This window comes from Onychostoma macrolepis, chromosome 04 (genome assembly GCF_012432095.1).
Source record: "Onychostoma macrolepis isolate SWU-2019 chromosome 04, ASM1243209v1, whole genome shotgun sequence".
Classification (NCBI taxonomy): domain Eukaryota; kingdom Metazoa; phylum Chordata; class Actinopteri; order Cypriniformes; family Cyprinidae; genus Onychostoma; species Onychostoma macrolepis.
In genome coordinates this window covers 29,315,633-29,343,093 of record NC_081158.1, presented here as the reverse complement: position 1 = coordinate 29,343,093, position 27,461 = coordinate 29,315,633, and the positions used below count along the sequence as shown (strand labels likewise).

At 39.3% G+C, this 27,461-nt stretch overlaps 1 protein-coding gene across 10 annotated transcripts in view; it reads left to right on the top strand.

Annotated features, from left to right (window-relative positions):
* Positions 1-27,461, top strand: part of wnt5b (wingless-type MMTV integration site family, member 5b) — a 312,897-nt gene that overhangs the window by 212,883 nt on the left and 72,553 nt on the right. For 7 of the 10 annotated variants that reach the window (XM_058772671.1, XM_058772670.1, XM_058772675.1 and 4 more), the window contains one exon: positions 9,165-9,272. In XM_058772671.1, the coding sequence (XP_058628654.1) occupies positions 9,165-9,272 (108 nt within the window). Of the gene's footprint in view, positions 1-9,164; positions 15,185-21,794; positions 22,618-27,461 lie in introns of those variants that run through there. The other 3 variants (XM_058772677.1, XM_058772678.1, XM_058772681.1) reach the window with 2 other exon arrangements.

Sequence of the window (27,461 nt, the reverse complement as noted above, 5' to 3'; positions counted from 1 at the left end):
TACTTAAGATTACAGATTTAAACAAACATCTAACCTAGTATTAATCTTTGATTTTATAGCTTGTCCTACACAGACATGGGTCAAATCTCAAACTGTGCGGCTTTACAATTTTTACCTGGAGGACAATAAAGTGATAAAAAAAAATTCCTTAGACTTACATTTGAAGGTCACGTCTAGAAACAAGAACATCATAGAGAATAAAAACCACTCTGAATGCCTAGCAAGCTCGTAGTAAAACCCTACAACATCATGACTGCAGGTTAAGCATTAGTGATTTTCACCAAAAAATGTAAAATCATCTTTTTAGACTCTAATCTGAACTGAAGTCTCGAGCACGTCCTGTTGCTTTGGTTCCTTTTGTTCTGAGTTTTTCTAAATCCCACTCTCAAACGCTGTTTTTGTAATACATCGTTTCAACGAGTGCTAATCCTGAGGGGGTGCTGACCGGCTAAACCAACAAAACTTCTCAACCGACCCCTAAATATCCAGAGCAAGGGAAAGCGCGGTCCCGTCTTCAAAGCGATGCGAGATGAGCCCTCTGTGCCCCGCGCTTGTCTGTTCCAGGGCTCGCTTCTCCTTTATTTTCCCACCCAGCGAATATGTATGAAAGCACCTCAGACTCCAGAGCTGGAACGAGGGTTTGTCTCGCAACACATTTGACTCGGGGCGAGAGGAAGAATAATATATGAAATAAATACCCCCAAATGATGAAACCATAAGCACGATTGAGCCTTCTCAGCTGGAAGCCGCCAAGGCAAACAGCGAAATACTTCAGCAGGTTTATTGTGATTTTCGCGCCCTGACGAATCGGGTTTTTGCGTTCCCGAGCTTGGGTTACACCGACCGAGCCGCAACAGCATAAACTACACCAGCTGACGTGCCATAGAAGCGAACATTTCAATCGTAGCTATGTTCTGATTTTTCATTTATGTATTTATATGTGTTTATTTGTTCTTCCATCCTTTGAAAGTAATGAAAAACGGGGCTTCAGTCTAAACACTAAATATTTCTGAGGTTTGTCACTCTATCGGCCAGCTGATGAATCATCCTGCCAAGAGGGGAGCTGTCAGTCTGTGGCGCTGCCTTTCTGATGGCTTTATTTGCGTGTTCACATGCGACAAAACCCACACCATTCGCAGTCGTGGCATCTGTTTCGGATTGAACTTTGGCTTGGAAAAAGATACCGTGATGTATCCGACTCCTTCCTCCTTTTGCTCGCAGTCTAAGCCAGTAGGCAGCCATATTACGAGTCTTACAGCTCATTCAGGGCCTATCAGATTAATAAAAGGCGTTAAGGATTGAGAAGGGCTTTATGAAAGCTGGTTATTTTCCACAAATATTTAATAGCCTGTTGGGCTCTTTTAAAGGCCGAGTGCTTCCATACTAACCATCGGGGTGGTTTGTTTAGGGTGAGGCCTGTTCCATTAAGATCCGTTGCCATAGAAAACCGATTGGCTCGTTGACGTTGCTGTTTTTCGTCTCCTACAGCAGTGACATTTCACATAGCTCGGTCCCCTGTTCGTTAGCAAACGAGGATTCACAACAGTCTCGCCATGATTGTTAGGAGCAGCTAGGAAAGTTTGCGCCGCTCGGAGCCTGTGGAGGAATGTGGTTGTAATTTATCCCTATGCATCCTGAAGCCCCTGTGGCAATTTGGGCTGAGTCATTGGAGGGAAAAAAAACAAAAACGAAAAATATCTAAGCAGCACAAAAATCAAAACTGGGGCTTTCATCAACTTGTGGTGGGTGTTAACACTAAAGTTATTTCAATCTGGGTTTCGATCGTGATTGCGTCCCTGACTTGACCGCATACTTCGTAAAATGTGCCCCACTCCGCTGAAGTCCTTCAGCCTCATTCAAAGTTGCGGGCAGGGGTGCGACTCGTGTGTCCGCGTTCCCCCCTGAAACTCAATTACACTTGACTGATGGGGTGCACAGATCCGGCCACAGTTGAGGCAGAGGGCGGTTCCAATCAGATGCGGTCGCTATGCAGTTGCTTTTTATAACCGGCCACGCCCCCTCCATTCTGATTGGCTCAGGTAGTTTGCATAACAGCACTGGGGCTAGTCATGTTGGGAGTGTTCAGTTCAGAAATTGGGGGTGAAAATGAGGGACAAATGGTACGTCAAGCTGCTAGGATGCTGTAAGTACAGTAAGAGGATAAGCACGGGAAAGACAAACAGAGAAAGGGCGAGAGAGATCCCAGTGTAAGTGGCTCTTATAAAGCCGCAGAGGCTTCCTGCTCTAACGAGGAGGAAGTGGGGAAAGAGCTCGTCATGAGCTGAACATGATCCAAAGAGACCATTTTTAGAGATATGTTTGTGTGTCTGCTAAGAAGCTGGGAGAGCCAAGGGAAGGATAAGAAGAGAGCAAAGAGAATAGTGTAGGGTTTAGTCTAACAAAGATAAAGCAGATTTCAAAGATAGGAGCTTGTAGTGTAGCCACCCAACCGTAGCAGTCTGGATGGAGTGTAAATCTCTTCTTAAGACTCTCCATTAAGAGTTTGCATTCGTAGACTTGCGTCTGCAGCTGGAAGAGGGACTAAGGTCGATGGTTTTATGCTTTTGCAATTTTGTCCAAGACCCATCCAGGTAGAGACAGTTTGACTGATGAGTAAAGCGGCCAACCACAGTTTGCTCTGTCATTCAGGGTCAGGTTTATCTGAAAAAGTTGCTACTACAAAAGAATGATAGATAAAACTCAAATAATTGCACAGAAGTGTTGGTCCATGATCAGATGTTGAGAAAACACTAGGAAAGAAATAGCAGGAATCCATGTAGATTTTGTCATGAGAATTTCTGTTCATCCAAAAGTATTGCTTTTGGATATCTAGTTTATCTTTGGATACCTTTGTGGCTCCCAAGTCCCACAAACAATGAGTATCTTGAGTTTCTTTCAGGTATTTGATGCATGTTTGCCATTGGCAAATACAGCTCATCTTGAGTTTGTTTCCAGGTAGACTGATGCACCTTTGAAGTTGTGTAAATCCAATCAGATTAGAGCAGTACGTGTATGCATGTGTCCATGGGCAGGGTGCCATCCGAGGCAGGGACTACAGTTCATCTAGCTAATTCCTGTTGGAAAATAAGTGGTGTGGAAGGGGGTAAAACCTCCATCCAGGAGGTGTGTCGGGTTGTCGGACGCAACGGCACACAAGATCCAGCAGAAGAACACCAGAGGGGAGCATTTGAAGCTTGGCCTGGAAAGAAGAACCTTCAAGATAGGAGCTTCAAGTGACTTCATCTTACTTTATTGGAGGAGAAAAGTGGCCCAAAGTTTTTTTGAGGGGGATTTTCTTAAAAATGAGGAGTAAATCAGCACCTCCTGCTCCTCGAAAATTATGAGGACCTTTTAATACGGTCCCGTGATAAAAAAGAACAACGTTTCCATCTAAAGGAGTCATTGTTTTCTCTCAAAATACTGTAGCAGTGTCACATTTAGGGGAAAGGCTAATGGCGTTATTTCGTTATGCAGATTTATTGAACAAAGTCTTGATTGCTTTAGCAGAAGGCGGTCAATCCCCAGCTCCAGATATACCCCTTTACTTCACACTCTCTTTCTTTTTTGATTGGAGCTTGTTAGCCACGGCCTTGGATGCTCCTGATTTCCGTTTTTGCCTTAGCTATGGGTTTCAGAACTTACTAGTTAACATTCCCCTTGTCCCACTAAATTGGAGGATCTGGATGAGTATATGTTGCAGAGATGAGGCTGTGTCATCCAGGCTGATGTGGAGAGCGGATTTGCTTGAAGGGTTTGAGTTCAGCCGTTTGATCTCCATGTGCCACTCCAGACGTAAATGTGCAGCCCAGCATTTGTTGAAACACATCCTCTCTGAGTCATCGTCAGTGCCGTCAGCACAGTCCAGACTCTCCTGTCATTGTCTGACTGTGATGGTCCGCTGCTGTGTTTGTTCTGCTCTCATTAATGTAGCTGTTGTTTATCAAGACAGGCGGAGGAGGCTGACCATACGCACACAATAACACCTGATAATAATCTGCAACGATAACACATGATAATGCGCTCCTTTCTCGCCTGTTCCCTCGTCTCTGTCTCTCATCTTCTCGACTTTCCTCATGTTTTCGGGTCAAGGCTGGCGTGGGGACAGATACAGATACTTTCCCTGTATGAAGTGCTATATCTGTTATCTTTATAGCTCTGTTATTTGAGGATTTCTGCTAAGTACACAGTCATAAAACAGGAAGTGACAGTCCTTTTGTCACACAGAGGAGCGTCGTCTTTGTGTGTGTCTGTGCTGCACCTGTTCAATTTGCAGTCTGGATATGTTGCTGGATGACGAAAGTGAAAGCCAGTCTGCAGATTTTAGGCTGTCGTAGTTGACACATTTCATAGAAATTCACTGTGTATGATGGGCTAAAATGTTTTTTTTTTTTGTTTTGTTTTTTTTGTTTTTTAAGTTTCAAACTGTGATTCCATCCAGTTGGAGGATATTAAACATGCTTGGTATTTTGAGCTGAATTTAGAACACATTGCTTTAATTTCTCATGCATCCTAGCAACGAGGCGCATGTTTCTGCATTTGTTGTGTTCTGGGTGATGTGAAAGTAGTGTGTGAACCTCAGTTGTTTACTGTATGATGCCCAGTTTTTCTGTAATCGTTTACAAAGTTGGCAAGTGAAGGAAATGTAGTGTTCAAATTTTTAAGTTGTGTAGTGTAGTCCTCCCTTAATGTAACCATATTACTTTTTGGGAGTTATGAGTAAAGAAATGAGTTACTTAATGTACGCAGTATAAGTAATGTTGCTTCTCTGTTAATTTCGTTCATACACTTTATTTATGCATTGCATAAATTTCATTGCATGCAAACTATGAGGAGTAAACGCTTATAAACTGCATAAAATACCTTTCAGAAAAACAACCACAAGCCAAGCATGTAGAACCACTTATCTGGGAGAGAGTAAGAAAAAGTTACACAAACATAACATATATATTATTTTCCATAAAATACTTGATTTTATAAGTCTAGAAAGTAGGGCTGCATGATTTGAGGGAAATGTTTTTATTTAAAATTTGTCATTGATGCTAAATTCAAGAAAACTGTGCTTCACTCTCACACAGTGCATATATTTATTTAATTAACTCCCAATCTTTGAGATTAATAATTACGCTAAACTATCTCACAATTTTAATTTTATATCCATACTAGACAGAATCTGCCAACTTTAATGGAAACATTTGGTGGAATGGATTCTAATCAGAGCTGAGCGTGCTGCACTCTCGTTAGTTGCTGAAAGCACAAATTAGCCAAAAATATAATAAATCACCAAGCATGTGATGTGTAAAATGCTGTAAGCTTTCCGCAGGAGTAACGTAATGATGTAACCGTTAACATTGATTGCCAGCACCCTAAAAGTAGCATTGTCTTCACAAACTTCCACATGCCTGCTCAATTCTTCTAGCCCTAGCGGGCCACACGTGTGGCAGCGTTAGCCGCCCCCTGGCCAGTCTTTCCCTCTCCTCCAGTTCTCCACTGTCTGCTCTTAATGGGGCTTACAGCGGCGGCGCTCTGCCAAACTGCGCCCTCACGCAGGCCCATACATCAGCCCCCGATGAGGCTCATTAACCCTCCTCTCATGACTCAATACACTCCTCCTTTTTCCCTCACTCGTTCGTCTCCATCACGTATTCGCTTTTCTCCTGGCCAACGCATTGGACTCCAGCCTCCCAGGAGCGTCGTCACAGGTGACGAGATCATGAGAAGTTAAATCAGGCCAGGGCGGCCCTCACCTAATGACCCGACAGGCGATTTCATTGCTTTCTATTAATGTGCGATATTTTAGAATATGCTGTTTTTGGATGAACGTGCTCACATTTTATGACTTACGAAGCAGTGATAGACTGATATATTGGCCAGGCGGGTCAATATTTGGTCATTTTGAGATGATGACCATCAGCCGTTTGCATCAACTTATACTAAATTTGGTGCACTTTGAGAAAATATTATGCAAAATAGGTGCTCATTTCATTTAGGCAACATTTCCATTTGGTAATGTAAATATCGGCATTATATTGGACACCAGCAACACTGTAATCTCAGTATCGGCATCAGTCTTTGAAATAACTTCTTTTTTTTTTTGACTATATACATCTACTTTGATCATTCGATGCATGTTTTCATCTGTATCTTTGCCTTATGAAATTGGACTTCTCCAATAGCCATTTTGTCCTCCTCACATAGCATTTTATCAGTGTTTTGCATTACTATGCCCTCTTAATTCCTGACCAGGTCTGAAATCCAGGATTTGACCAGCCCCTTTGCTCAGTCCTTGCTCAGAGGCCCTGAGATGGAAAGACTTTCTCGGGCATATCTGTCTCCTCCCTTTTCAAACCCTGTGAGCACCTAGCATCACATTAGCACTAGCTGTGTGGCTCGTGAAGGGGCGGAACTTCTCTTCTCAGTGTGTTTGCCCTACAGTTGTGCAAACACCCATCTGACGGATCGCTCCGCCTGCCCCCGGTGACCCACCGTGGCATGTTTTGATTCATTAATTATGAAATAGTTGCACGTTCCAAACCTACACAAAAACACACATGAAAGGGAAACATATTTTATGATGTATGAATATTACTTCCAGTTATTGTTACAGATGTCTTTATCATTAACCTTGTTAAAGTTGGCGTTCATAGGCCAGGAGAGCCAAAGAAAATACTTTTGTGGGTTTTTGTGAAATATTCCACTTTCTATGGGCTTTGGTTCAGTGGCTCGTGTTCAAATCCGAAAAGCAATTTAAAAGCGGTACAGCGCCACGAAACACTGATTGTCCAGATAGGGCCAAACAGAGGCCATGGACGGGGACCCGGGACAGTCTGAGTTCAGTGGGATCTTAGTCAGAGACTGTGTGTGTGTGTGTGTGTGTGTGTGTGTGTGTTTAAAAGTGTAATTTAAAAGTTGATACACTGCAAAATAAATCACGTACTTAATCAGTATTCTCTAGTTTTTGATTAAAAAAATTCTAAACTTAACTATTGCACAAGACATTTGTAGAGATTATATATTAAATAGCATTCATTTTACCTCCCGTTCGTGTTTGTTTATTAAATATTTTGGCCTATTAACTATGTTTTCATCTACCGTTAAATGTCTAGCACTCTTCATTTCAACACACATAACCAAAATTAAACCCATTACACAAACTTCCGCTGATTTTTCTCTAAAATCAGCAAAGGAAATACAGAAAAAGTTTCCTTGGCCTGCCACTGGGTAAGTAAAATAAACATAACGATTACATTCTCGATTATCAGACAATGATTATCTTAGCATCTTATGCTAGTTTATTGTGTTATGCAATTTTGCTTCTCAAGTTCTTATTTTAAAGATCTTTAAATATTTTTCCTGGAGAACAAGATAAAAATAGTGATTATGGTAATTGATAATCCACGCACATGCTTCAGCTCCCTTTATTAATCTTTTCCTTCTCTCTTTGTCTCACAGTGTTTGAATAATTAGTCCTCTTGATGAGAGTATATTTTTGTCTTTTTAAATCATTTGAAAGAAAATAAACTGTCTGTTGGCCACATTAGCATCTGCTTCCTGTGTGCCACAGTGTGTGTGTGTGTTTTAGTAAGTTAAGAGGCACCTGCTCCTGCCGTGGCATATTTCCTGGCGTGCTTGGCACTGCCAGCACCCAGGAATCCCCCTTCCCTCCTCTCATTTCTCCACATCCCATAGCCAAACCTCTACGGAAATCATTTGGAAAAAGGATTTGAGCATTAAAGATAACCACACCTGTGATTATCATTAGACAGAGGTGCTGTAAAATGTTAAATCCCTCTCTTTAGTTTAAGTTTCTTTTAATGAGCGGAAAATTAAACCTTTCGGGCAAATTCCAAGTGTTGAATTTTATATAACGATTTAAAAAGAAGTGCTCGGTGAGGTGATTTGTTTTCAGTAGTGTTTTCAGGGCTAGATGAGAGAGACAGAGAGGGACCCTCTTTCTGAGGGTAAGTGGGGGAGAGGCGAGGGGTCTCCATCCTCACATGTCTGCACCCCACAGTTCCCTCATTTCTCATTCTTTGTCAGTTTGATTCGTTAGACTCCCTTCTCTATGGGCTGTTTAATAGTTCTCTGGACGCTTGTTACCCTTGAGTTTTTAACACCTGAGAAGAGTGGAACCAGTGTGCTGGATGCTACATCACTGTTTGTCAGCCTTGCTGTATTATATTAAGCAATAAGGCACTGAAGGCTGTGTGTTACTATTTTGTCAAGGTTAAGAGGTGTGGTTGTACTTTACAATAAGGGTCCATTTATTGACATTAGTTAATTACTTCATATTAGTTGACATGAATTAACAATAAAAAAGACCTCTAAAGCATTTATTGATCTTGTTTAATGTTCCAAATAAAATAAAGAGAAATAAATCGAAAGTCATGAATCTACATAGACTTAACATTTACAAATACATTATTAAAATCAAAATTTGTATTTGTTAATGTTATCTAATGGAGCCAAGCTAACATGAACTAACAATGAACCTTTGTTATCAATGATTAATAAACACTGTAACAAATGTATGGCTCATTGTTATGTAATGTTAGTTAATGCATATATAGTTAACTAATATATCCTTGCATGATGTGAAGTGGTAAAATTACTGTAACACATGGTAAAGAGTAGATTGCTGTTTTTTTTTTTTTTAATGAAAGACTTCAGTGTTAATAGTTATATTCTATATATTTTTCCATGAATAATTCAATTTGTAAATAATAATAATAATAATCAAAGTAGCCAAAAATGGGCACAACTGAAACTGTAGAATGAGGAATATTATCATCTTTTGTTTCGAGATTGTTAAAAATGTTAAAGGTTAACTAAAATTAACATTCACCAAAATAGACTTTCGTGGCGTTAATAAAAGATTGTATGATTCCACTTGAATTGTAAGAATGATAATCATCTTTTTGGAAATTTTTTTTTTTTTTTTGGGAAAAATCAAACATTACCAAGTTTACATTGAATGCTTTAAGTTTTTGACTCCATAACTCTATGCGGCAACACATTTGTGGAATATTATGTGCACTTTGCATCCAAATTGAACATATATAAAGGAATAAAGTCATTATATATCAGACGGCAAAGCTCAAAAAATAGAATGATTTAGGATGATGGATATATAAAATGTAATATTAACAAACATTTTTGTTTCTCAGCTGGAATCCGAGCTGGAGCAGTGTGAACGAGAGAGTGCCGAACTGCAGGAATACGCAAACTCCGTCCTGCAACAGATCGCCGATCACTGCCCGGACATCCTGGAGCAGGTGGTCAACGCTCTGGAGGAGTCCTGCTGACCGGACCGGTTCACGGAGCTCACTCTTCCTGCTTCTCCTTCCCTTTCTTCTGTGTTTCACTTGATTTCACAGAATGCCAGCACACAAACACAAACTCTCGTACCCTCACCCACATGCACAAATCAAAGGACAGACACATATACGGGAAAGACTGACAGCTCACAAGTCAAGTGCACGCTTGGATTGGCTTCGAGGTGTGGGAACGGTGGGCTTTCCTTCTGCCCTCCCCTACCACCACATTCATCCCCTCCGCACCTTCACAATCCCGTTTACACTCACATAAACATGGGGAAGAAGAAACCTAAAGAGGGAAGCAGGCGGCAGGGAAGCTTAGTATTGTAAGACATGTTCACTCATTTAGTTAAACCCGTCCTGCGGGAGGTGAAGTTCTCTCTGTGAGGGTCAGGAAATAGTCTCCTTATCTTGATGTACACTATTGCCACAGCTTTTAAAAGCTGCAGGATTTTGAAACCGTTTTGAAGCAATTTAGTTTTTTTTTTCCCCTCCCTCCTCCTCTCCCTTTTTTCTAGATGCTTTGTTACTGACGTTAAATTATGGGTCATTCGCGCAGGGCAAAACTCCTGCACTCTCGAACCATCTGGTTTCACTCAAAACTTGGTTAATGCTCCGGTTGTGCCAGCAGACAGTCCGTGCGGACTTAAACATACTTTTACTATCGAAGTCAGTAGCGGGTTTAGATTACTGCAACCCCCACCATCTGGGAATTTACTCTTGACTTGGTTACTGGCGATTTCCTCCCCAAGTCTCGTTCATAAAAGTTACGAAACGGACAATATGGGTAATGTTATTCCGAATGCACCTGTCACCAGCTAAAGAAACCACAGCCCTGGTTTGTGTCTGTTAAAGGTGAGAGGAAGAAAATTATTTGCCTTGGAAGTTGTAGGTTTATTGCTGCTAACATTTGTCTTTGCATGTGGCAGGTTTGGTTTGCTCGTGTTTTTCTATAGCTCTCTGATGCCGAGGGCGGTAAAACAGAGGGTGTATTGCCGGCGCAGATGTTGTGGACGCAGAAGTGCCTCATCATCAGAGAGCAGCTGCCACACATCACTGGAATAGGAAAATAGGCACCTATCACTCATTCCGTACTTTGAAAACTATGTGGTCTCACACTGGGATGAAGACTGGCGGTAGTTTCTCAATTTGCTCGATTTTCCAAAGCAAAGAGTCAGACACTACAAGGTTTTTCTTGTCGGATAAGGTCAAATAAGTGTAGCTGTTTAGATACCCTCTTGCTTTATTCCACTCTCTCTTTTTTTTTTTTATGAACAGTTGGAAGTTGTTTTTTGCGGTTGCTTTCTGAGATATCGTCAAGCTTTGATCCCAAGCATCTCGCATGTACCATCATGCCCCTGTCGTTCTCTTTGCTTGGCTTCATATCATCATCCTCAGACCCGGGTGTCTCTGTTAGCACAGCCGGCAGGTGTATCCTCTTTCACTTTATGGTTATATGGGTCTATATCCGTTGGCATTGGGTGTCCCTTTTTGGACCGGCCACAGGAGTGATAAGATACAACCTCGTTCAACTTGTCATAAACGTGTTTGGCCGTTGCTTTAAAGTCCAGAGTCGACTTCCCCTGTGGATGACACTGGGCGTAACGTGCCCTCTGCTCTTCTCTCTCTATATCTCCTCATCCCTCCCTCATTCATGCCTGTGTGTAGTTTATGGCTCTGACCTGCTGTGTTGTGTTAGTCATACTCCTCCCTGCACGATAAGCCCGACAGACAAGACAAACAGCACAAGATCACAGCTCCCATATCACCATCCCACCTCTCCTCATGCCCATACGCACTGGTTATGAGGGAACCTGCCACGTGTTGTGGGCCCTAACGTTTGATTGCACTGCAAGTCTCTAATCTAGTAGCTGTAACTAGTACTAGTATATTGTTCTCCAGAGATTCATGTTTGTTTGTCTCTGTGAATGATTTAGCCTAAAAGACGGGTTTAAGTATTGGGTGAGTTTCATAAAAACGCATTCAGGTCACACAAAATCATAAGAAATTTGATGTTGCATGAAAAGGAATAAAGCTACATTATTTTCATTTAAACTAAGCACATTTTCCCTCAAAATTTGGAAGGCACTTAAATTAAGTAATAATATTATTATGTAGTTTTATTATTATTATCGTAATTCATATTATTCTTAATCATATTTCTCATGAGATTCCGATTACAAAAAAATACTGTATTACAGTTTTAAAAAATCTCCGAAATAAAATTTAAATAAATGTAAAACATTTTAAATTTGCATAAACTAAATTCAGTAAAACAAACACTATTGAAGTACAAATTGAAGTAAATAACTTTACATATTTCTTTACCACATTTTTATATATTTTTTTTGTATTATGGTAATGAGAATCGGTGTAAAATATGCTTAATTGTCAAGAAACATGGTCATAATATCATAACATCAAAATATAATTTGTACTTCACCCTATTGAATCTATAATTAACTAAAGCTTAACGTGGCAATGTGGAGCCACTTTAACAACATATTCCCACGCTCACATGGGCAATGCCAAGAAAACGCCCGTTCGCGTGCCATTCTCACCCTTGGCACCGTAGATCTTATTGCAGTCATATACGTTGCATATCTATAAAGTCTTTTATGGTTTTATGCTCTTAATTACAGCTGATGGACTTCCTCATGAGGACATAAATGTGACGAGAAGCTCTTTTGGGCTTTTAAAATCAAACAGCTGATTGATGACGCCCTTCCTGTTTTTCATCTCTGTCGCTTTCTTACCGTCTGCTATCTCATTCACGCACAAACACAGTTTTGGCAGTCACCCGCGGGTCTCTGAAATATGGGGCTCAGTTATCTACACCGTGGCTGAATCTCCCCGCTTAGACTAAACACAGACCCCTCACACACACACACACACTCGCTATCATAGGCCCTCTCGCGATTTATGTCCTTCAGTACAGGAGCTGGCCTCTCAGCGCAGAGCACTGCGGAGAATTCCCTAAGAAAACAAAAAGAAGGAACGCTGTGATAACCGGGAGCAGATCAGAGAAAGAATGACCCGGCGCTTTGCAGAGGGTGTTATTGTGTGTTGAGTGAGTGTCTCTCTGGAGCTCTGGTATTTGTGTGATTGCTGGTTATAGGCAGAACTAATCACACAGAAGAGTATGGAAATTCCCTGCAGGCTTTGGATCGCTCCGTATGTGTCTCAGTGATTCCTCCTTGTGTTTTTGAGGAATTACAGAGATCTACACCAGAGCTCTCTGCTCAGTAGCTAATTACCAATACTGCCAATATTCAGTAGCACTTTGTATGAAGCCTGTATCTATTACAGTACTTTGAGTGCAGATTAATTCTCAATTCCTTGCTTAGTCACGTTTACAACTTTAACGACTGTAATGCATTATTAAATTTGTTGTTGATAATGTGTTGTTTTTTTAAGGGTGTAACCATTAGATAAGTATTATAGTGCATTAAAACTAGTCCTAATTATTCATAACTGATAAGTTGAACGCATTGTATAAGCAAAATTGGGCCACTTTTTGATCTCGAAGATTGAAAGCAGGCCAGTTCTGTTTATATAATGCATTAGAACACCATATACCTGAATTCACTCTATATAATCACCTATATAACCCTACACAGGCTTCATAGAAGTGTTTTTCATTTTTGTAACATAAGTTTCACTATTTTTTGTTCATTAATAGGAGCAGCTCATAGGATGTGGTCAGCTGACTTTCCATACCATTTGGCTTTTTACATCTACCTGGCTTGAAACTGCGTTCAGCCATGAGTGTGAATGAGCATGAGGTGTTGCTTCATGTTTTAGTATGAACATTTTTCATCCTCATTAAACTCACCGAGGCATGTCTGTGGAGGGAGAGAGAGAAAGAGCAAGCGTGGGGCGGCCAGGCTTCGCACAGGCTGTAAGGGCCCGACTTATTTTCCATTCGCTGTCATGATTTTTATTCTACCCTATTTTGCCCTATAACATGAGACATTTATCATAGTGTCTACTTAAATGCTTCACAAAATGGATTACATCATGTTGCATGTCCCATAATTCTTGGTGTTAATCAGTAGTGATTCTGGGTTTTGTCATACAGATGTTATAATCGTCTTTTATTCGTTACTGAAGAACTGTGAGAACACTGCCAGAGACGTCTCCTACACACATGCATATACAGAAATCTATATTTATATATGTCGATGGTTGGACCTAGACTTAGTTGAAGAATTTGCACAAGCGTCTGGGGAAAAGAATATATCCGTCTGAACAAAATGGCTGTCAGCTATTTAAAAAAAAACAATGAACTAGTAACACTAACATTTGTCTTGAAATGAAAATTTAAAGAAAAAGCAAAGCCTTTCTAAGTGTCAAATCAAAGCTGTTAACAAAGATTTTCAAAATTGTTACCATGTGGTTGATGATGTGCTTTTGCATCTTGTTTGATTTTGATTCCAGCTCATCTTACAGTCATTTTTTGTTTGTTTTTTGTTTTGCAGTCCTTGATAGTGTGCCTGATTGCGATGTTGAAAACTGCAGCGTGTTTTCTATTACAAAACATGTACATCTATTCTTGGGTTTGGAGAAACATTCGTGACCGTGTTTCGAGTGAACTGAGGGATGCCAAGACCTTTGCTTGAGAACTGTGATTCTAATAGCACTCTGGGTTGCTGGAAAAGTCAGTGTTATTTTAGATTAGCATCATTCGTGCATTTCCAGGAGATAATAACTGTGTTGTGTTGACCGCTTTGGTCAGATGATCAGCATCACTCGACACGAAGCCTCATTTTTTTGTTCGTAGTAATTTATCGCACGCGTAAACACACTTAAAGTTTTTATGGCGTCCTAAGTAGATTGCCTATTAAATTGTTTACTTATTAACTCATCTTGAATAGTCATTATTTACCCAAACGGTCCATCAACACGTCCACATTTTTCATGCATTACTTCCCTCCACTTAGTTTGATGGACTGAGACTGTTTAAAGCATGAAACCACATAAAACATCCGCTGAAGGATTTGGCAAGTTTATGTCTGACTTTCCGTTCTCCATCTGAGCGAATTCGGTGCCAAACGAAGCTAGTCTGCTCTAGAAAGTGCCACAAATAATAACCTGCCTGTCGTTCATCAGCAACCAAAGCCAGGTCACGTGACCTTTTACTGTTTATATCATGTTTGCGTTATATTTAAACCTTTAAACCTTAATTGACACAATAAAAGGTCAAACCCGAAACCAGGCCTGCTGTGCTTGGTTAGCTGCTCGAGTCCAGCTAGAGGAAGCATCAGAACGGACGCCTTTATTAAGTGTGTAATAGACTTGTTCAAGTGTCTGAGTTGAATGAAGCAACATTATTCACAAGGACCTAATCTTCATTTCGACTCAGAACCGTGTATGTGGTAACATTTTCTAGACTGTTAAAAAGTTCTGTGTGCCTATATGAGAGAATATGTCAGGCTTGTAGTTGGCACTTATTATATTTTTTCCCTCTGGATTTTGTCCTAAGAGAGTGTCGGACCTCAATATCACCCCATCCACATCACACTCTCTTGGCTCCGGCAACCCTGCCTTCTGTCACAGCAAGGGTCTATCTTTTCTAATGATTCATGCTCTTTTTTTACGCAGTACACAGAAACACTGTCAAGGAGGATTCTCGCCCTTTCCCCTTTAATTTAATGAAGAAAAATAAATGGAAAAATGTCAACTTTAACCCAAAGCTGGTCATCTTTCATGTCTTTTTTTTAATGATATTTTCGCGTTCACAAAAAATACTGCCTTATGTCTGTGTGGAAAAGATAAAAGGTTTCTGTAAAAAGAAAATGAAAAATAACAAAAAGGCGTATTGTATTCAGCTTTTGCCTTTGTATGTATATAAACTCTATCATTCAGTCCTTATTGTGTTTGAGCGTTTTCTGTCAATTACTAAGCACTATTATTCTTACCGTTCTTCTCTGTTACAAACTTATTGAGCTGCCTACCTCGACTGCATCTTGAGGTATCATATAGGCAAAAGATAAAATACTGTCTATGCTACCTTTTAAGATACTTTGTTTTAGTCATAAAAACACAGAATAACAGGATGCATTGCAAAAAACAAGATGGTCTAAAACTTGAGAGAAATGTTGATGAGTTCTTATTTTGTTCAATATTTCACTCAAGTTGAAAATTGACTGTTTTAGCCAGTATTTATGTATTTTTATGCTTATATGAGTATTGCGTCATTAGCTTAGCTACATGGTTTTTGGAATCATGAGTCAGTGTTCCAAATGAGTCATATTATGACATTCTATTTCAGTTAAGATGCTGCATTAGAAGGTAGCTGCTTATGTAGACAGTAAACAGCAGGGTAGCTCACTAAGTTTTGGATCAGAGCTAATGTTCCATTATTACTCGGTGAGTCAGTTCATAGCACTCATATCTGTGTAAGCTGTATTGTTGTGGTGACATCCTCAGTGTTCGGCAGGAGCCTTCCTGCCTCTTCGGTGTGTCTCTCCACTTCAGACAGAAAGAAACCTGTTTGATACCGATGCCTCAACCCACAAAAAAGGACCACAGATGGCCCGTTGAGATGTCTTGGTTTCCTCCTCCAGCGTTTTGTACAGACCCCCCAAGGACTGGATTTATTGCCGATTACACATCACCACTTAGGCCACCCAGCGGAGTTCCTGTTCGAGTTTACACTCCTCATTTTACGATATACAACTTGCATGCAGTATATATCAAGTAGCGACTAGAGCATGCAGAGTGGGAAAGATCCCGTGGCTTTAGGGAAAATCACTGGAGAGGCCTACCACACCAAGCCTGTGTTTGCTAAACACAGGCAATGAGAAGAATACGACCACTATTTAAGCCACTATTTAAATGTGTAAATTTCAGGGGAATTTCCCCATGGGAAGGCCTTACTTATGTGCTGAGCCTGGTCCAGAAATCACAGGAGCTGCATCCAGACTCATACTTTCAGAGTAGGTGCTGTTCCATGAAGAATTAACTTCTCAACAGTTAATGAAGTACGAGGTATGCAGGTGTGCAGTATAAATACATTCCCAGACATGCTACATCCATACTGCTACTGCATTTGCATACTGCATAGTACAGAGGTAAGTATATTCTGACCAGGGTTGTGCCTTTGAGAAGTGAATTTAGAATATGTTTAAATTCCAATTCAGTTTCAGAATTTGAATTAAGGAAGCAAATGGGATGCAAAATTGCAATTTGAACTTAATGAACTAAAAGCCCTGTTTGAAAATTTTTGGGGAAAAAACCCAAAAGCCTTTACATTTGAAGATAGATAGATGGGTTGGTTGATTGATTGATTGATTGACTGATGCAAAGATAGATAGATAGATAGATAGATAGATAGATAGATAGATAGATAGATAGATAGATAGATAGATAGATAGATATGCATGGATAGAACAATTCATGGATGGATGGATGGAAAGATCTATCTATGTATCGTTCTATATGGATTGATGGATAGAAAGTTTTTCTATATGGACGGATGATGGGTAGATACGCTGATTGATTGATTGATTGACTGATTGATCATTCCTTCTATCTATCTAGATCAATGTTTCCCAACCACTGTGCCACATGACAGGTTGTCGGGTGTGAAAAATTATCTAAACTTCCATATCTCTATTATATTTCATTATTATTATTTTAAATCAGTACTATTGGTCATCTTTATGTCTGTTTGTGGGGTTTACAAATATTTAACCAATGAAAAGCATTCAAAAGAGCTTGTGACTAAACCTCGTAATGCCATTGGATCCTCAAATTGTCAATCAAACCTCATAACTCCACCCCACCTCCATTCAGAATGAAGCGGAGAAGATAGAAGACAGACGTCTACTTCTTCACAATAAAAGGGTAAATAAAGAACTGATGTTTGAATAAGAGCAGCGATAGATGAAGATATCTATCAGTCGTATATAGAAGGATAGATTGATGGGTAGAACTATTTGTAGGTAGATAGATAGATAGATAGATAGATAGATAGATAGATAGATAGATAGATAGATAGAAGAACAATGGATAGATCTATATATTGTTCTATACAGATGGATGGATGAATGAATGGATGGATAGAAATAACAATCTATAGACAGAAGGATGAAAGGATATAACAATTCATGGATGATGAAGAGATCTATCTATCATTCTATATAGACAGATGGATTAATAGATAGAACTATTTATAGATAGATATATTCTGTAGATAGAACAATGGATAGATCTATATATTGTTCGATACGGACGAATGGATAGAAGGAACAATCTATAAACAGACAGAAGGATGAAAGGATAGAACAATTCATGGATGGATGGATGGATGAAGACATTTATCTATCATTCTATATAGAAGGATGGATTGATGGGTAGAACTATTCATAGATAGATCTATATATTGTTCTATACGGATGGATGGATGGATAGAAATAATCTATAGACAGATAGAATGATAAAAGGATAGAACAATTCATGGATGGATGGATGGATGGATGAAGACATTTATCTATCATTCTATATAGATTGATGAATAGAACTGTTCATGCATGGATGGATGGGTGGTTAGATAGATAGATGGATGGATGGGTGGTTAGATAGATAGACAGACAGACAGATTGATAGATAGTTTCTAATTTAAGTTTCTATAAGTGGGGCCAATTCAAATTCACACTTAATGAATTTTAAAGCGAACCAATTCTGAATTTTGGCCCACCCTGATTCTGACACATTGAGAGTCCGTGCACCTCAGGAATGAGAGAGTTCTGCCCTTCCTCAGCCTGGAATCATCGCACTGCTACTCCTGGATAAGTAGAGCAGCCAATGATTGGCAACCATCTCTATCCCATAAAGCCCTATATCCAAACAAGAGTGGCCTGTAGAGCTCTCTTTCTGTTTAAAGTGCATGTATATATAGAAATACTTCTGCATATGTTTTTACAGAGAGGCACAGAGGATAAGAGGTCCGTGTGTGGGTGTGGAAACGATGTGGTTTCAACCGTAGCAGCCAAAGGCACACTGATTGCAAAAAGCAAGGGGAGAGAGTGAAAAAAGAACAGCAAGCGTCTAAAATAAACGCTGTGTCCATAGGATGGAGAGGCATGGAAAAACATATTTTTTCACATCACTTGAATTCATGAAGGTCATAAAGAAAACAAGACCCGTCACTTACATGAATGCGGTGCATTGTCTGGGTTTTGTGGTGAGTCGCACTCAACAATTTGTCCGTCCTACTTGGAAACAGCATTATCATAAGCAAAGTTTGCTTTAGTGCACATAGAGTTATGCTAACTACGTGACTATGCATAGGGGAAGGTTATAAGAATGATATGTGACATGGTGAGAGAACTAAAGTACTATTTACCTGAGCAAAACTCACTGCCACAAGACTAAGGTGTAGCTATGCTTAATTTCTCCATGATATTTAAAGAAATTTAACATTGCATCACTTGCTCATCAAAGGTCCCTCTGCAGTGAATGGGTGCCATCAGAATGAGAGTCCAAACAGCTGAACATCACAATAATCCACATGACTTCAGCAAAAAGCTGCATGCTTGTAAAATCCAAATCGAATCATCAATGCATTGTAACTTTAAACCGTCGCTTCTGGCCAAAACATTCATAATAATGCTTCCTCCAGTAGAAAAAGTCCATCTCCTGTTGTCCTCTCACATCAAAGTCCACCAACATTTTTGTTTAGAACTGTTTTGGACTGTTTCTGCTTGTAAATGGTGCTTGATCTGTGCATATTTCTCTCCTGATTCAGACGAGATGACTATTTCACTGGAGAAAGCAATATTAGTGGAATTGCATTTTAGCCAGAACAATGGTTTGAAGTTGATGGAGTTGCTTCTTACAAACCCACAGCTTTTTGCTTCACAAGATGTTAATTGATGGACTGGAGTTTGGGTGGCACCCATTCTGACGGTACCCATTCACTGCAAAGGATCCATTGGTGAGCAAGTGATGTAATGCTAAATTTCTTGAATGGCCCGAGGGTGAGTACATTTTCATTTTCTTTTAAAGCAATTATGTCTTTTGTATCACAAGTCTAAACACTTAGAAAAGTAACAGCACACTTCTCCCCTTCAAACGCTCCATTGGAGGTGTCATTCATTTCTGAAGCACAAACTGTGCTGGATGAGTTATGCCTTTAAAGTTTCATACTTAAGGTTGGCAGTTTGTTGAAATCCCTAACCTTTAGTTTGAGCAATAGTTATAGCGATACTTGCCTTAGCAAGCAGAACTAATGATAGATTGAACGGAACGAAGAGAGACTGTTCTTTTCTGCTGACACTAGTCTTTTTTGGAAAAACATACCAACAAATTACAGACAGACAGACCTGGGCTGGGATTTCACCTATACTGTAAATCAGTGTCTAGAAGTCATCTTGCTGAAAATTAACAGGCTCGTTGAGAGTTAAACAACTAATTACAAGGCCATTATTAAGTGCGCACTCACACACGTACAGCGCAGTAGAAAGAACCAGACATGTAAGAGCCATTACAAGCTGTGACAGGTTTCTAGAGGATGATCTTACCTGTAGCTTCAAAAACAGCCGTGGATGAAACAGCAGCTCAAAAGAATGTCTGTCTGTCCCGATCGAACAGAACAATGTCGAAACGCACTCTGGGAAACTGCTGAAATGACTTTATTTTGCCGAGCAAGACAAGCTTGTGCTCATGTTATGTATAGGTAATGAATGGAGCAACTCTGAGAAGGGTTTTGGAACCGAGTCAGAGCCTGAGGACCAGAGCTGGGTTTGATTATGTACAGGAGTGAGCGGGTCTTGGGATGTTTGTCAGATAAAAGCTGCATTTCGAACACATCACGGTTTTTAGCTTGTCTCTATCGTGGCCATTTTGACATGCTTACATTCTGCTTACATTTGATCTGCCGTGGCAGACGTGAGGGAGAGGGTTCAAAGGCCTCGCATTCCCTTGACAGCCGCAGTGTCAGTCAGAGAGACGGGTTCCTTAACCCGTACGAAATGAAACTTTAGAAGGTCCCTTATAATACCTTCATCCCTCAATGTTGTTACAACAATTGGGATGGGAAAAGGGCTCAGCAGATTGAGATGTTATCGATACTTTTGTCAGAATCTTTCACACTCATTGCCAGCAGAAAGCTCCAGATGTCAGAGGTGGGCACGCAGCGGTAGATCAGGCCCATATGTGCGCCGTGACTCAGGAGTCGAGCCCCCACCGCAGAATGTGTGTTCTGGAGAAATGGAGTTGGGCCTGACCCGCCGGCCCCTCCACACTCGTTAAAGCAATATCTTCACATGTGGAAACCCGATACGGCTCTACTGCGTGTTTGTCCTCCATTGTCATCTACCGTTCGTTCAGTCGCTCCATATGTGTGCGGGACTGTGGCTGCACCCCACCGGAGCTCAAAGCCAAAAGTATGATTGTCGTATTTATGCGTTTGTAGAGCTGCAGCAATCTCTGAGCAGCGTGAACGTTTTCTGAATCGGGTTACAGCGCTCTGTTATTCAAAACCGTGTTGTTAAATGATACTTTTTTATTGCTTTTTTATAAACGTTGCATATTATTGAGTAATGCTTAGTATATATTATTTTATTTTATGTAGTATGGGTTGACGTAAATGTGACATGCTATAATTCATCTTAAACTGTTATAAACAAATTTTACAGTTCTTCTATTATTATGTTTTTAACCTAAACCTTGTTGAATTTAAACTTTTTTTTCTTTTTCTTTTTTTTGATAGAAAGTACAAAAACAAAAATACAGTAAAGATAATAATATTGTGAAAAAAATATTACTATTTAAAATAACTGTTTTCTATTAGAATGCGTTTTAAAATTTTGTTTATTCTGTGATGGCAAAGCTGAATTTTCAGCAGCAATTATTCCACTCTTCAGTCACAGTGTCACATGATCCTTCAGAAATCATTCTAATATGTTTATGAAAAGAAGAACCATTATTAATAACTGAATGCAATTCATAACTGAGCCCAAAATCAGCCTATTAGAATGATTTCTGAAGGATCATGTGACACTGAAAACTGGAGTAATGATGCTGAAAATTCAGATTTGCCATTATAGGAATACGTTTTAAGATATATTGCAATAGAAAGAGTTATTTTAAAATGCAATAATATTTCACAATATTATTGTTTTTACTGTATTTCCTATAAAATAAATGCAGCCTTGGTGTGCATAAGGGACTTCTTTTAACAACATTAAAAAACTATAAAAACTAAAAAATCCCAGGTGTGTGGCATGTTTTCTAGACCTGTATGTTAGCTGTTTAATATAAAGTAAAACTTTGTATTTGAGTATTTGAAAAGTCTTGAAAAGTTTTGATTAGGTTTCCAAAGTATACCCAGGCCTGCCACAATAAAGATCATCTCTCTTATAAAAACTAATTACTACAACTTTATTGGCTGACTAATAGGAGCAGTGGTTGGGACACTAGTCCAAGTGTTCGTCAAATGGGAACGCGCTGTTGGAGGACTGTGGTTTCTTTCCCTCCCCTGTTCCGAAGCCGGAGAGATGGGGAGGGCAGGCCCATGAGTAGGCAATGCACAAACTAGTCAAAACTCAGTCTTTCAACCCCCTGCCTGCGGACTGAAGCAGTCGCTAAAGTTTCTTCGTCGTCTGCTTTTAGTGCTTTCTGGAAGCACCGGGGTTTTAGGTTAAAAGCCCGAGCAGCCTCTGGAAAGAAAAGAGGGGGAAAGTTTGAAAAGGTTTCCGTGTTTCCTGCGCAAAAGGAGGATTTAATGCAGAACTGAAGTTTTGAGTGCAAAAAAAAAAGTTGTGAATGCATGAGCTCTGTGAGGTGGACTGATTGACTCCAGACTGCTTTTGTTTGCTAATTTCTCTAATAAAGAGGAAAAGTCTTTTGTCGCTCCTGTTGCGCACCGCGAGCGCAGCGCGTTTGTTTGCGCTCTTGTCAAACTATTGAATGTTTAATTGACACCTGTTGCGTGACGTCGTAATGCTCTGTAGCCCGGTAAGTGTATCACAATTTTTAAAACTTTAACTCGAGTGATTTTCTCGGAGCTTTTTTTTCTTTCTTTTTTTTCGCAATGGACAGCGCCGGACTGTTTTGGAGTATGTTCTTGAGGTGAATGAAAAACAGAAAACCCCTGGAAACGCAAATGCCAAGTTAATTTGATCGGAGGTGGAATTGTTTCATATTTTCTGAAGTAACTCCTACTTTATATGCGCTTCAAAAGAACATCACGTAAAGCAGAAGACCAGGTTGAGCTGTCAGGACTTCAGCTCTGGGACTTTGGAGGAACTTTTGGAGACCTACACTGAACGGATAGATCGAGATCTGCAAACAAGTAAGTTGTAGTTACTATCAACCCTAAAAGTTGTAGGAAAGGATGTTTGATGATGTTACCTCAAGATTTTGGTTGTTTTTAAGAGAAGTGTGTACCTTCAGTAAAGCTTATAACGGCCAGCGAAACTTACAGGCTTCATATACCCTCTTCATCTCAAGGTTCCTACAAAAATATGTTTTTGCCCAAGGCATAGAGAGAGCGGGGAGTTGTAACACCATCGGTTTGAGCAATTAGAAATGAGCTACAGGAGTAAAATCTCTGTCATACATGTCCACCGCCTTCCTGAGGTGACAGTACAAGTTGGAGGGCTCTTTGTTTAAATATAACGGGTTTACGTGACATAATACGATTTGGGTTTAAAACTGTATAATTTCACGTCTGGTTTATCATCTGATTTGCGTTCGTGTTGACGGATATTAAATGACAGGCTTGATATCATCGGAATCAACAGGTTTTCTTTAACATCCACTAAAGCTATCCTCTACATGTTTTAGATTTTTTTTTTTTTTTTTTAAATAAATAAAATAATAATAATCATAATATTGACCAGACAAGGGAGGGTTGTAACATTTTTCAATGTAGGCTACTGGACCCACAAATACTGCAAAAATGGGACAGTGTATAGGCCTACGTTTGACAGCGGTGAGAGTGACTAACATTCACAGTTATATTTTATGTATTTCTACATTTGTTATGCCTTTGTATTAACAGTTTTACTTGCTAAATGTTTTCTGTTTGTTTAGCTTTTGGATACAATTTGCATAGGCGTGATTATTTTAGTATTATGTTGAGCAAGTAAATAACCACAATAGGCTACTATTCGTTCACATAATGTGCATGTTTTCTATTAGTGTTACAACCCTCTTTTGTACTTGCAACCCTCTGCTTTCTTGTATGGTAGCTACTTGACATTCATTTACATAGTTTAGGGATAAATTGTAGATTTATAAAGTAGCCTAATTAAATATGTAACAGATAAATATGGAAATATCTGCGTTACAGACGTTGAAATGCTTTACAACACTCCCCGTTCTCCCCTACTGCTATTCTTATTTACCCACTTGGATCCTTCAGTAATTGTTGACATAAAGAACACTCATATCCTGTTAATTTTGTAATGGTCCAAAGTTGAGTCACTCCTTGAACAGTTAATTTTAGACTTGGATTCTATAATAATCTGAATCACTTACCGTCTTTCCTCTCAATGGATTTGGGGCACATCTTTCAAACTGAGGTCAAATGTTTGAAATTATTTTATTTTCTTGCGAAAACACTTCATGTAATGTGTTGAAGCTGAGAAAATGATCGACAGTTGCTGATTTTGGTGCAGCTTTTAAATTAGCCATCTGTAGTCTGTCAATGAAAAAGATTTCTCGGCCATTTGAGAAGCGCCAGGGTCCAAATTATGGGAAGCCAGACTTGAACCTTGACGCCAGGATTTTAAAGCGTCTGTTCTTTTACATATAGCTGATGATACGCGTGTGTGTGTGTGTGTGTGTGTGTGTGTCTGTGTGTGTGTGTGCTTCAACAGTGTTTTCAAACGTTTCAGTAACCTCAGAAATTAGATTACAAATTGGTCACGCAGCGCCAAGTGTGTAGCCTAAGCTCGCGAACGGAAGTTATGTTCGCCTTGAGCAGGTAACCATAGCAACAGTACGCTGCTCGTGCGCTTGACATTAAGATCTATATTTCGGCAAACCTTAATATTGTCATTATGTATATTTTTTTTGTGTGTGTGTGTGTGTGTAAAACGTCTTTAAAATTGTTTTCCAACTGGCTATGGGCGCCCAAATAAAATCTGGGTTGTGCGTAATTTGTTTTGTTCGACATCTTCAGAAAGCTGCATCCTTTGCTACATTTGCAAATGTATTTTCATGTCAAAGTTTTTCTGAGATTATATTTTTTTTATTTAAAAATTTTGCATGCAAAGTGTCCAAGGCGTATTTGAAGGACTGCTTGTAATTTTTTTTTTTTTCTCCCCAACCATATTTCTCAATCAGTTTGCTTTTACAACAATACTTTAGCACAAAAATATGTTTGTATTGTATATCTTGTGGGGTACAGACACTTTATAGGACATACAATCAGTAAATTGTTTTATTTGAGATTTAATGTGTTGGAGAATAGCAATCAGTGAATTTTCTGAGGTATTTTTAAGGGTCAACAAACTGTATGCAAACTGTTCAGTGCTTCTGTTTTGTTTCATTATTATGAATATTTCATGTTTTGCCCTCTCAGCAGTATTTGAGTTTCTGAGTGTTTGTGTAATGTAAAGCTACCTTTCCAGTGCCTCTGCAACGATAAGAAGATTCTTGTCTGCTCGGCCAAAATAGTTTCTAACCACAAAAATATAAACAGGTGTCGTTTAACCAAACACGTGAAGATTTAGATGTACTCTGAGGCTCTCTTTTATCAGCTCGAACTGAGGAACAGACAGTGGGAAGCAATATCTCCTGTTGTGTGTATAAACGCTGGCTGCGGGTTTCATTCCCCTATGTCGGCCCTATAATTCATGTGTTTGTGTTTTACCTTTTCTCCCTGCCAGAGACTGTATTTGTGCAGGTTTAATTGATATGCGGGCCTTGGGTAAAACGTATTGGCCAGATGTGCTGTGTGTAAGTCCTTATCGATACTTTACAATGAAGTAAACCTTATTCTCACACACGTAAGGTACTTTCTTCCTCTTAACAGACCACTTTTAGGACTTAACTGAGGTTAAGAGGGTCCACAGAGTCCTGTGCTTTAATTTGGCGAACCATTTCCTTTTGAAATCGTAATACTCCCTCTTTTTGAACAGGATGGTCCGGGTAAGAGCAAACAGGCATCCATGTTGCACTTGATTATTCCCATTTGTTCTGCGGCAACGCGGTGATTTAAATCAGCATGAATCTGAAAATGTGTTGTCCATGGTGCGGTAAATATCTAGAGGATGTATATGGAAGTGTGTTTGTTGAGGTTTTCCTTTTGTTAATTAGTTTTAAAAGAGTTTGTGGCCGTTTTCTTTGATCACGCAGCCTAAAGCCTCGTTTTTGAAGGGAAGGGGTTGGGATATCTGATCAAGAGCTTGCTGTTTAGCTTTCAGATGTTTTTAGCTTCGATCCTACAGTACCTCAGCCCAGGGTTTTCCCCTTTTCTCCTTTATATGTGTCTATCTGTTTTTCTGTGGTATTTGGAATGTGACGGGGGCTGGGTTGATTAAGACATTGATTCATTTAATGAAATGTTTGAGTTCTGGGGTGGAATGAGAAGCTGCAGACACCAGCCGTGTTTCTGTGGCCAAAGCTCTGGGAAACCTCTCAAAAGCTGATTCAGAGAGATAAAACCGTCAACAGCCCACCTGCACAAGCCAACCTGCCTCTCTTGCCTGAGCACGCGCTTCACACACACACACATGTACATCCCCTATCATCCGCAGCACACACTCTTTGGCTCTCCGTCTGTTTTTCTCTTTCTCTCTCACTTACCTTTCTTTCTCTCACTCTCAGGAAAATGCACGGTGACAATCATGATCCGAATGCATCCTTTCCTTGAAGCACGGCAGTAGGAAGCAAAAGCGATCTGTCAGGTTGTTCTTTGTTGTTCCTGATCACCATGATCCAGATGCCTCTCAAAAGTGTAATAATACTCCCCACCAGGCCCTGCGGTCCATTGAGAGGTTGGGTCTCTTTCTTTTAAGTGCAAATAGTACCACCCTCTGCTCACATGCACTTGTGTTGGCCTCTGACTCTATCATGTAAGCTGTTCTGTCAGTGATTTGTGGACTGATAGAAGTGCCCACAGCCTGGCCCGAGCCTGATGTGTCTGGCCTGATGTGTGCATATGACCCTTTCATCCACATGCTAGAAAAAATATGGTGTTGTGGTGATGTGTGATCCTCAAGATCAAATGCAGTGGTGGAGCTAATGTTTTGTGGATGAATTTGCGATGATATTATATCTAATAGATGCAAAGGGCCACAAAATCTGACACATTTAACTAAAGCTATTTATATATGCATACAAATATTGTCATTTATAATTACATTTTCTGATATTACATTTTCTGTATATATTATACACTTTTTTTTTTTTTTTTTTTTTTGAATTTTTTTTTTTTTTTTTTTGAGTAAATGATGCAAAGGATGAAAAATAATTTGACTTAGCTTTTTTTTTTTTTTTAGAAATATTGGCATTTATATTTATTACATTTTCTGTATGTATTTATCATATTTATATTTCATATATGAAACTTTTATTTATTTTTTTATTTTTATTTTTATTTGCAAAAGTCTAAATAGATAGAAGGGCAAAGTAATTACAAATTGACACGTTTATTTAGCTAAAGCTTATATATAAAAGTGTAGCCTATATAGTAGTAGTAGTACTTTATTTATCACCTTGGGGAAATTTAGTTTCAGTGGGTTTCAACATGTGTTTCACATAAACGATAAAAAGACATTACGACATATCAGCGAAAAACACAAAATATAAGCGAAAAATATACAGTAAAGTAAGTTTATATTTTTTAAAATGTATATTTTAAGTAAAAAAAAAAGAAAAGCTATCTATATATACACTTTTAGATATTTATTTTTATATTTATTAGATTACATTTTTTATCATTTTTAGGTTTTTTATGCTTTTCTTTGGGATAATCTGTGTCATTCTGTCGAATCGAAATGTGTTAAATAAAGAAGACAGAAAAACATTCTTATTCATAGCTAAAATTATAAATTAGCCAAAACATTTAATCAACAACTACACAAGGGGCGGAGGATGTTTGAAATGGCAATTCTGCAAAGTTCATGCAGATTCTTGACTATAGGTCAGACGTCACGTGAATTTGAGTTAATGGGATCATCGTTT